The sequence below is a fragment of the Melanotaenia boesemani genome, chromosome 17, assembly GCF_017639745.1.
Source record: "Melanotaenia boesemani isolate fMelBoe1 chromosome 17, fMelBoe1.pri, whole genome shotgun sequence".
NCBI classification, from domain to species: Eukaryota; Metazoa; Chordata; class Actinopteri; order Atheriniformes; family Melanotaeniidae; genus Melanotaenia; species Melanotaenia boesemani.
This window is the reverse complement of record NC_055698.1, coordinates 19,704,738-19,717,093: the sequence shown is the minus strand read 5'-3', so window position 1 is coordinate 19,717,093 and position 12,356 is coordinate 19,704,738. Positions and strand designations below refer to the sequence as shown.

Here is a 12,356-nt window from a genome sequence, read left to right as displayed (position 1 = left end):
CAGGGGAAATCATAAGGAATGGACAATTTCCCCATCATAGAAGCAGACGGGACAGAATGGGCAGTGCGTGCGTATCATTGATGGACACAGAAAGACAGAAAGAAACACATTTAACCTGCACTGACAGATATTTTAATAAACTCTTTGCTTAGGATAGCCTTTCTTTATCCAAAACAAGCTATAAAGATGAAAAGGTCAACAAGTATTCTTGTATATAAAGTGTTACACAAAAATATGAGCGCACTGCCAGCTGTCATAAATATAATGTTTCATATCAGAGCATTAAGCAAGTTTTGAAAACGGGGAAAAGAAATAATCTCATATAAAGTCAACTAAGCTTCTGTGTGCAGAATGACATCTTAAAATCATTGAAGAAGTGCAGGTTGAACAGTGCATGTGGTCCATGAGTGCTTTGAATTTATATTTTCAACTACCTGTCACATCCATTGTCATGACCTCATACAACCAATGAACCCTAACCCACCAGAGCTTGACATATTGTCATGCATGATAGTATGTTTCTGTCAGCTTGACAATTTAATAGCCCGTTTTAAAATCCAAAACCGTGTATCAAAGAGATTCTGATGTTACAAACTCCTGGTTTGATGTCTGCCAGTACAACCAAAAAGGAAGAACAACCAAGCAGGATGGAGTATTGAACTTTAATAGTTGATCTTAGCATACTATTTGCATGCAGAGCATCACTTTGCCATATTTTCTATCATATTGTGCATTTATTGCATGTGCTGAAGAATTGCTGATGTCACACCACATTCATCTTAAACAATAGGTGTCACTAACGAGCAAACAACAACGCAACACTGGATGAAGAGCCGAGAAGTTGCTCTGAGAGCACAAAATGCTGTATAAGGTCAACCAAAACCTAACAATTCCAAACTCTCTCTTTTACTTTTAAGGGGTATTTCATGTTCTTGCAACACTTACAATAATTGTACCTTCTTGGCAACTGTCGTACAGGCGCCTGTAGAGACAGACCTCCCAAACTCTTCCCTGCAACAAAGTTTTTTTTAAATGTGCTACTTACACATAATATGGCAGATTTAAACAATTGAGAGGTGCACAACTGGCTGGAAAAAAAAAACACCAAAGTCCCTGGCATAAAAAACAATCTTATAGTACACCAGCTCTGGGTTTTGTTAAATAATTTGGTGGATGTCCTTTTTAGGAAGGAAACAAAATGCATCATTTGTCTATATTGTCAATAATATTGCAAAGAAAACACATCAGCAAGAAAACAGTATTTCTCTTTGCCTTTAAGGAAATAATTGTTTTTAACATCCTCATCTCACTTTGACTGCATCATACTGTATAGTCGTGTTTTGTAACGTTAACATGGCATACAACAATCAATGCAAATGGAGAATTTAGTATTAGTTTTTAGTCTATCAATTAAGCAAATCCATATATTTTAATGCCATTGTACAATACACTGGTTTAACTTTCTAAAGTGGCCCATCTTAAACCCAATGGCAAGGTTTTCCAAAGAAATTGGCTTTACATGATCTTCAAATGTTTTGAAAAAAAAAAACCTGATAAATTGCACTGGTTGCCCTCTATAGGCCATATAGTTTTAATCCATATGTTTAACAGACTAATCTTTGAAATTCAAATCAAAGATGATCACATGAGAAGTGCTGAAACGATGATTCTAATTACTTCTATTGTAAAACTGTATTGCTTCTACACAGTCACAGTTGTTGTTGCTTCAGTACACAACTGGTTCCAATGCAGTTTCACTAGCTATGCTCACTGCTGTGTGCACATATCAGACTGAAAAAAAACATTTCCAGTTGGGGTCTTTACTAAAGAAATTAAATAACAAAACATTTCAGTGTTGAAAGCATCATAAAAGTTAATAAAAAAAAGACTTGCACCCCTAAAATCCTAAAGTTGAGACATATTAACCACAAAAGCTGAATATGAATGCAGGGCACTTTGAACACCACTAGTTTTGGCATAATGATAAACAAAATGGATCATGGGTCAATATGTTTATGTCAATGTCCTGTTATGCTTTAAAGAGATCACTGATTGTTCAAAACTAAAGCTGACAAGCCTTATCATGTGGTAACTTTTACATTTTTTCTCTCATTCACCTATACCACCATCACATATCAAGGTTACCTCATTTCTACTGACAAGTCATCCATTCTGTGGCCAATAGAAGGCTCTGTTGCTTGAATATAAACACATCCCATTTTAGGATATTTGCTGAAACAAACAATAAGCTTGACAGATCATAGAGCGATAGCTGGAAATGGCTTTTATGTTTATCTGGGCCAGAATACTAAAACAAGAAGCTGGAAATGATTAAAAGAGGCTGAAAGCTATATAAGGAAATTGATGTTGATTCTGGATCGATTCACTTCTAGAAAGAACCATTTCATCTACGTGAAAAGGGTAGGTTTAACTAAAAATCAAAGTCCAACAGAGTTATAATTTATTAGTCCCATTTAAGAAATTCTGTTCGCTTTTGATGCAGTTTAGAACCTCAGATTACATATTCAGACACAGTTTGTTCTGTATTAAATCATATGTAATGACCACAGTGTGAACAAGAAACTGTTTTAATAGACTGCATCAACATAGAAATGAAGCTGGACTCATAAGTTCAAAACATCAGAGATGGTTTAGAGTATTCTCACCCTTGCACAACATCCTCTCTCAGTCTCTCTTAAGCATTTAACAATGAACTATAAAAATAGGCTAACTCCAAGGACCTCACTGAACAGAACTTACATAAACATACACGTCACTGAATTACATCACACTCCATCATCCATCCTGCCCGGCTGTATCTATATGAATGGGGGGGTAGGACTTTGCTTAAGTGTGTGTACAGCATGTGTGTGTGTGTAAATATCAAATCATTGCTTCGTCATTCTGCACCACGTCCTCTCCCTATGACACACTCACAAATCAGCATAGTGCTTGACAGAGTCCTCCGTTCAGACATTAAATCTCTGTTTGTCTTTCACTGACAAAAGCCATTCAGTTAAAACTCTTTCACTTCACTTGCATTAACTTAACTCATTGGCTACTGCTGAGTAGAGATTTATGCACACAGGATCTGATTGGCCCAGGAGGTGTGTGCTGATTTGCATAAATGGAACTTGATTGGTTGGCTGCAGAGTAAAAGCACTGACCTGTGTTTAGTGCCAGAAGAAGTTGTGGATGTCAGTTGTTGATTTGATGGTTCCCAGCTCCTCGTGTGAGATGTGAGATTTATCTCATAACAACCGTTTAACATTTGTATTAGTTAATATGATACATATTCTTCTGAAAGTGTGTTGTGGTCATGATATTGAAATTTACCCAACAGCATTAACTTAGATTAACTATCTGAAACTTGTATTTCATCACGTCAATCAGAAAAAGGTAGATTATTCCCATGATTTTATCCATTATTCTTTTAATCTGTTATGTTATAATATATGTTAAACTATCCCATGACCTTGTAGGCATGATATGAATAAAAAATGTAACTGAAAATCATCTGCTCAGAATAACATTTTAAATTTCAGTCTAGCTGATAACATAGGAGTCTGGATTTCATCATGTCTCTTGTAAAATGTATCCTGTTATTACTCAGTATAGGATGTCAGTGGTTCAACACTTTGGAAAATTGTTCTATTTTTATCTTTACATGTTCCAAATGTTTTCAGTATGTGGTAGGTCTGAACAGCAGGAGGGCAGCTTGTGCATGTTTTGACACTGTGATGTTGAAACATGCAAGGTATTTTCTGGGTTATGAAAAGTTAGGTGGATGACAGCATATATTTGCTAACTTTGCATGTACTTTAAGTGTTAGTGGTGCTGTTAACAGTTTGTCATGCCAAGGGCATCTTACACCTTCACAGTTGTTTTAACTGCACACTAATAACAAACTGGATGGTTTCTTTCTTGACTGGAGAGGATGAAGAGTTTATAATTTCCTAAATGTAGAATAATAATTTTGATTCATTAGACCATAAGAATGTGTTCCACTATGTCTCAGATCTTCTTAAATGAGCTCTGTTTAGTAGTCTTCAGTTTCTTTCTTGAACCCAATGTTGAGATGGGTTAAATATAAATGGTTTGTAAGCGCATGCTACAGCATCATGTCTTTACTTAATTGGCTTGTTTATTGTGCTCAGAGATTTTTATGGATTTTTCTCCATCTTTTTTATTGCTCTTAAATTGTGACACTATTTGCACTCACAGTCCTGACAGAAGGGTGAAGTGTTTTGCCATCTTCATTTCTGAAAGTGTCAGCATAGATGGGATGCTCTTTTCATCATGATTTATGTTGCAAAATTTTATCCAGACATTTGACTCAACTTTATATACATAAGTGTGTGTGCTGAATTTGTTTGTATCAATAAGTTATTATTATTATTATTATTATTATTATTATTATTATTATTATTATTATTATTATTATCTCAAAAAGGTTGTTGCTTCCCAGTTTGACCAAAGAGACCATCCACTAACCCCCCCTTTAATATTCACTGTCAAAAATCTGTGTGAGCGTGCACTTGACACCATCTAATTAAAACCTTCCCCGGCCATAACTGCGCGTCGTTGCTAGTCCCACAAGACACGATTCTTTTTTTTTTTTTTTTTTTTTCCTTCTGATGAATAAAATCAGGCATACTGTGAATGTCCCCCTCCCTCTCTCGCTTTCTCTCGCACCCTTTAAAACAGCAACAGCTGATCTCGTGCATCACAGAGAGCCGCAGCTCCACGCGCGTTGTCAGAGGGGGGAAAGAGAGACAGAGGAAACAGAGTAGGACAGAGAGTGAAAAAGAGAGTTGCAGTACCGACGGGAAGGATTCGATGTTTTTGGTCTTCCAGCTATCACTGTTTAAAAAGCAATAGCCTATTTTAAGGGCCTACAGTGACATTTTGTTTAAGAGAATTATGTTCTTTGAAGCTCTCCAGACATGTCTTGGACTCAAGTATTGTCTGTATGAAGCCTTTTAACTCCGGTTTTCTCTCCGACCGTCAGCAGCCACAACTCGCTGCCGAAGCTTTGTCGATTCTTTTGCAGTCTTGCTTGTTTTCCATATTTCTTTTCTTCCCTTTTTTCCCATAAATGTGTCATTGACTTACCTGCACTGGGATTTTCAGATAATTTCGCTCACTGCAGATTTGACCCGCTTGTTCCGCCTCACTTTCTCCTCTCAGCTGCGGTAGACTGTGGCACGCGGAGAAAAGAGGAGAGTCTCGCGCAGAGAGGAACTGTCCGGTGCTGAAACCACGAGGCTGCACAGGAGCACGTCAGGGACCGTTTTATAGTAGCTGTCCGCGTGCTGAAGATCAGAAGGACTAAAACAATATACGAGGGACATTTTTTCCTTTTTTTTTTCTTTCTTTTTTTCCAAAGGAAAAGCCGTCCAGGACGTCACTTATATGCTCATTTTTTTAAGCTTTTAGAACTCCATCGGTCTTCCAGTGGCAAGTTTATGGAGTTAAACAGACTTTATTTTCTCCACAGAACAAAAGACTCACACGCTAAAATAGCATGCATTTGACAAACCCAAGCGAAAATAAATATTAGGTATGTTAGAAATAAAAGCACGAGAGTAATGCTAATCTTTAAAAGTCATGCCTCTATTTTCGAGGCTGTTTGATGGGAGAAAGCAAATTCACCTTTAGTTAGGCAAAACGGCTAATTAAGCTGTATGCTAAAAAAAAGAAAAAAAAGAAAAAAACCCAGCTTGATCTCATTACCAGACTACATTTTGACTAAATTTAGACTGGAGAAACGAAAGTGTGCTAATCATAAGAGCGTAGGAGCAACATCTGTCCCATCATGCCTCGATCTTTCTTAGTGAAGAAAGTCAAACTGGATGATTTCTCGGCTGCTGAGCTGGAGAGCTCCTATGGTCACAGCCGGAGAGAAGAGCTCAGTCTGCGATTCCATCATCATGACAAAGGTTAGTCACCCACCCACATACGCATATACAAGACAGTCATACAGTACATCACCCGAGGTATTTCTTTCTTTCTTTTATTTATTTATTTTTATCTCAAGATATAAAGTATTAGTCATGACTGTTTCAGGTGGAGGAGGAAAGGGAATTACAGGGTCAAACTCAGGTTACAGACTTAAAATATTCCATTTGCAAGCACTGGTACTGTAGCAATTGATATGTTCTCTAGTTTTGAAGCAGTATTTTGGTGAATAAATATGTCATAGCAATGACAGGAGGGATGAAAGCTTCCATTTGTAGTCTGTTGAGAGCCCCATAGGCTAATGGGATAAATGTGTGATACAAATAGACATTTCTCACAGCCAGATCAGAGGTCAGGTCAGAGCTCAGTAGCCTCTTTCAATAGTTCTTCTAGATGATAGACTGATCACACAAATCCAATCATATGTGAAAATGTCCCTTCCTTATGTCATGCACTAGGAATGTTCTTAAATATATATATTAGTGATACTAGACAGAAAAAATATATTAAACATATGGAAATAGTTTAAAAAAAATGGCATTTAAACAAAACAAATTCATCATTTTTTCCTGCTGAGCCAACACAGACAACATGTACACAGCAGTCAAAAAACAAACAAGCAGAACTGCATTGCTCTTTAGTTTACCTGTAAGATGAGTAGATGCCAAGCGAATAACAATGTAGTTCCAATCATTCATCCTTTTATCATGTAAACCTTACCACAATGATCCATTGTGCACACCTTAAAACACATATTCGGTTCAGCTGAGTTAAGCAGAAAAATATTTTTTTCCCTGCGGATGAGCAACAGGGAGCCATGGAGCTGGGATGTTTGCAGTAAACCCGTGCTATATGATTATGTTAATAGATTATGTCACCTGCACATATGCACTGGGATTCTATGTTGTTCTGTTGCCAATTATGTTATTCAAATCAGCATTCTGTTCAACACCTGTGAGTCTCCTCCCAAGGTTTCAATATTTTCCCTGCTATATTGACTGCAAATGGTTCCCACACACAGTGAGATCCCTGACATTCAGGCTTATCATCAGTTCACTGAGAGCAGGTTAAATATTTGTAGAAATGTGGAAAATGGAAAGCATTGGGGGTATGTACTCTGTGTATGTGGACTATTTTTTTTTTCTTTTTTCTTAAGATAAAAAGCACCAGTCTTTCTTAAAGTTCAGATGGTGTCAAGTGGTAACTTAGATTACATCACAACAGTGATTTCAATGTAAAAAGGCTTGCCTTCTGTCATAGATTTCTTATTAAATTTTGTCACATTATGTCATTCATAAAACCACTAATAATGCAATAAAAGTACAGTGCATTGACTCCATATTGTAATCCTAAATTATGCTAAATATGCATTAAATTACCAGTTGAGCCTCAAATTGCTTCATGTGTGATGATGGGAAATGGTAATTACTGACATGGCAACAACTACCTTGCAAAGTCCAGTATACCAAAGGTATCAAGCATTTAATGGGAAAGGATCCCTTTGACCATTTTGTGCTGGGTTGTCGTGTTGATTTGTTATGCCAGGCAGTTGTTTTCATCAAACAAGGTCTGACAAGAAGCACCATATGTCAAACAGCTGATATATAAGCTGAGAACCTCCCAAATTCGGAGCAAACCCTGGATAATGATAATAATGAAACTTCACTGTGATAAAAATAAATAGCAAATCATGTGCAATTCACTTTTGTTAGACAATTATTTGCATGCTTTCATTTGTCTGTTTGCTCATTTTTGCCCTCTTGTGGGCAAAAACAGATGAAAGAAAAATTCCCTGTTGCTGCAGAGGGACCAGCATGTCATAGCGTTAGTACAGCCTGGTGGTTCTCACATTGGACCAAGGTCAAATGCAAGATGAAACGATCCAAGGTGTTCAGATGACAGATGTGAACAGAAAAACGTGCAGCAGCAGCAGCAGTAGCAGCACTGTAGCTAGCATGTAAAGACCAAAGAAGCTATCCATTGTTATAAATATAACAACAGTTTAAGAGAAGCATCTGCAGCTTGTTGCACATACACAAACACACACTCACTTTCCTGTGTTTCTGTCAACTCGGCACATTTCCCAGCCAGCTTGCACAGCTGAGTGCACAGCATCACACATACACAAAACCACACACACACACACAGGAAGCAGTCAGTGACCTACAAGTGTCCAAAGCACACAAGTGTGCATCAGTCTCTGCTGGTTTGGATCAGAAATTAAATTGTAGCTTGCAGCTTTTTCTATTCTCTCTGCCTTTCATTTCCTCTCCCCATTTTTCTCTCCCTCTCAAATTCTCCGCTTTTCAAAGACACATAAAAGGGGGATGGCTTGGGTTTGGCAGAGTATTTAATCTTTAATAAGCATTTAGAACAGCTATCAGCTCTAATGCTGCTAAAGTACTTTGAAATGAATGCTGAGGTGACACAGCAAGACACAGATGGAGACAGAGGAAGAGACAAAGACAAACAACAAAAGAATAAGATGCACATTAAAAGAAAGAGTCCCATGATGTCTTTCTTTTTAAAAATATAACCACAGGAAGCGGTCATGCTTATTTTTGTAAGCATTTCTGTGGGAAAAGTACTAGTCTGGGCATATATTATAGTTCTTTTAAGAAAAGGGATTTATTTATTCACATCACGATGTTTTTGGCTCCATCATCGCACCAATTCTCCCTCTTCTGGCCAAGAAAATTTGAAATTTAGTTCAATTTAAATTGGCAAAGCACATTCAAGTTCCCTATAAGATGAGTCATTTTCAGTTTGAATACTAAATGGACTCCATTCCAAAGTGCCCTTGTGCCAAAAAGTCAGCTCTGCAAATGAGATGCTTTAGTTCAAAGTTTCCTAATCCAGCTCCCGGGGACCCACCTCCCTGCTTGCTTAATGCACCTGATTGAGTTTATTGTCTAGTTCTGCAGAAGATGACTTTGATGACTTTGAATCAGATGCGGAGATGCAGAAAAACATCTAAAACATTCAACGGGTCCTGATTAATGGAACTGGGAAACTGCTTTAACTGACCAGCACCTTCGAGACAAACAAAACATCTACAGAGTCTCAGTTGCATATCATTGCATATTTAATTGGCAAATCTCCACTTTTTATTAGGTACCTGTAAATGTTGAAAGGCAAAGTATTTTCCACAGTAGCTGCTCAGTGGTGACCAGTTCAAGTTTGTATGTGGACCAGAAACTTCCAGTTTGAGTCATGATGAATCTGTAAAATATAGCTGATTTTGGTCAACATATCTGATAAAGTTAAAGTCCAAAGTAATACTTTGGCATATTAAATAAACACACATTTTAAGAGTGCAGTGGTAAATTTTTTTGTTTTACACCTCTCTCTTTCCTCTCCCACCACTCCGCCATCTATTTTCCTTCTCTATTACTGTGTCTTAATTAAATTCAAAATGTTAAATTAGCAATAGAGCTGTTTGCATCACTGCCAATACTCCTAACCACCATCACCACACTAAACACATCTCTTTATCTAGGTTACATCGTCTTTCTTTCTCTCTTTCCTTCTTTCTTTTCCACTTCTTTTCTTTCACCGTGACTCTCCTATCTCTATACCGTCTCATCTTCTCATTATATTATCGATCAACATCTGAGCTTTTCTGAGAACTGCATCATGAAATTATATTACCAGCAATAGTATCTCCTCTGCTGTCTGTGTCTTAATGCTCACAGAGTGCTAATTGAAATGGAGAGCTATTGATCGGCAGATCCACAGGAGTTGTAGCTGCGGGTTATTAGCTAGCAGTCTCTCCTTGTGTCTGTTAGAGTTCAGCCTGTTGAGTTGTCACCAATAATAGAAATAATGAAGCAGCTGGCATCGAAACATACCAACAAATAATTGATCAGATTTGTCAGGAGCTGTGCAGAAAAATGTAGGTTGTTGAGGAATTTGCTACTGTCAGACAAATGTACTTACTGTTTAGCTCTTGAGGGAGAATGTCAGTGTCAGTATGTCCACTGAGCACTAGACCCCCCTCCAGCTGCCGTAATAGAGATGCTCTGTGTACCACAGCTGAAGTTTTGACAGCTTCGGGGTGTGACTGTGTGCAGCAGTAGGCCTGTCAGAAAAGGTGCAGCTGATGAGGAGCAAATGTGCTCACTGAACCCTCCTATGAAAAAAAAAAGATTTCCCATTGAGGGGAAAGTTTCTCTTTCTCCCTGCCAAAGACATAAAAACATTTTACTGCCACTATAAATACCACGCTGTTTTCTACGCCTTCTTTTCTGCTTTATGTCGCCCCAAAAAATGTGTGGAGGAAGACAAAACATCGTCTTGAAGCACTGTGCACATGTTGTTTGTATGGTCTTGGATGGTCCATTTGATAATTGGATACCTGACACCATGCTGTTCTTTGACTTGTACTATTATCCGAGGATAAAATGTGAAGGTGCTCTGGTAATAATGAGGGAAATTATCTTTATTTTTTATGATTGTAGAATATAATTTGAACTTTAATGCATGTGGATGCTACTGAATACTCAGGGTCCTGGGGATGATAGTAGGTTTGCACAAAGATATTAGATCCTATCATTTTATTAGTACACACTCATCCAAACACAGATCTTCAAACATATCAGCTTATTACTTACAATCAATCCCCTATATCACAATGACTAACCTCTTCTTTTGCCTTCTTAGGCTTCGTCAGTGATTATTTAAGTCCAAATCCTTATGATGACGTGGTTGGAAGTGACTCATCTGTCATCTCTAAAGTACCCTCCCCAAGCCATTCATCAATCATCTATGACCACATTGACAACACCTATTCTGGTATCCATGGTGACATCCATGGTGATTCAGACCAGCCGGACAGCCCTCGGTCCGAGGTGTCATCATCAGCTGGTGGATACATCAACGGAGACACAGCTGTGAGTGAGGGATACACAGTAGATGCGTTTTTCATCATGGATGGGCGATCACGAAGGAAAGCCCCGGGAAACCCAAGAGGGGCCACCCAGAGGCACTCTTGCAGCGAGTGTGGCAAAACCTATGCCACGTCTTCCAACCTGAGCCGGCACAAGCAGACGCACAGGAGCATAGATAGCAAGATGGCCAAGAAATGCCCCACATGTGGGAAAGTTTATGTGTCCATGCCGGCGATGGCTATGCACCTGCTCACTCATGACCTCAAACACAAGTGTGACGTATGCGGCAAAGCGTTCAGCCGGCCATGGTTGCTACAAGGCCACATGCGCTCGCACACGGGTGAGAAGCCATTCGGGTGTGCACACTGTGGGAAAGCCTTTGCTGACCGGTCAAACCTGCGTGCTCACATGCAGACTCACTCAGCCTTCAAGCACTACAAGTGTAAACGGTGTAACAAGACCTTTGCACTTAAGAGTTACCTGAATAAGCACTATGAATCAGCATGTTTTAAAGGGGCTTTCTCTCCACTGAGCTCACTGGGTGAATGATGGATTTGTGACTGGGGTGAAATCACATTATTTTACATCAGTGTTACAAGGGAAGAGAGTTTTCTCTGTTAGGGTCAAGACAAAAATAGAGTGAAGACATTTCTGTTATCTTTAAACAAACCTCAAAACTCTCCTTTATGTTTATTTACCTCATCTGGAAGAAAAGTTTTATGTCTGATTTAGATTGTCACCTGCTTCGATAAATAGTTTTCCCTTTGAGGCTTTTTGAAGATAAATAAAGCACAGCTCATTCAGTTTAACATTTCTAAAGACACCTAGATCTATTTATGTCCATTTCTGTCCTGATCAGAGTTTTTCAGCCAATGAGGAAATGACATAAAAGCACAACTTCTCCGCCATCTCTCTGTCTCTCTGACAGGCAATCCACAGAGATTAAAGCATGAATCACATCATCAGTTTTCTTGCAAAGAGGTACAACAAACGTTCTTTTCTTTTCTTGTTTTTTTGGCTTTTCAAATCTTAGGATACATTTAGTGTCCTGCTTTTAGCAAAGATAACTGTGGGTTGAACTTACAAGGAGAAACAAAAGCATCACAACAAAGAAAGCAAAGCACAATTCCACAAGTAAATAAGATACATGTAAAGGTATTTCTTTACACTAAGATACCCTTAAAGCAGGCCATGTCTGTATACATGGCTATTAATTTAACCACAAAGAACCTTGAAAAATGCAATGTACAAACCTGCCATTAAGTGGTAGCATAGGTATGAAAGTACACCTATGTAGGGGGAGACGATGTATTCTTAAAATTAAGACATAGAAGCTGGTTTATTTATTTATTTTGTAGAAACAGTGATGTTGACATTTGTGCTTTTTTTGGTGGTAAACGGTATACGGTGTGAAAGAATTAGAGGATAAACTGAGGATAAGATGGCTAAAAACCTGCTGAAAACACCCACCAAGGTATAACAAGTGTTATCTTATTGCCTGAATCT

At 38.3% G+C, this 12,356-nt stretch overlaps 1 protein-coding gene across 1 annotated transcript; it reads left to right on the top strand.

The window, feature by feature from the left end:
• The first annotated feature begins 4,743 nt into the window (after nt 1–4,743).
• LOC121656196 (transcriptional repressor scratch 1-like) lies at nt 4,744–11,434 on the top strand. The gene is made up of 2 exons (XM_042011272.1): nt 4,744–5,942; nt 10,624–11,434. Exons 1-2 carry the CDS (start codon nt 5,819–5,821, stop codon nt 11,397–11,399), a joined length of 900 nt encoding a protein of 299 aa, XP_041867206.1. The 5' UTR covers nt 4,744–5,818; the 3' UTR covers nt 11,400–11,434.
• The last annotated feature ends 922 nt before the right edge of the window (nt 11,435–12,356 follow it).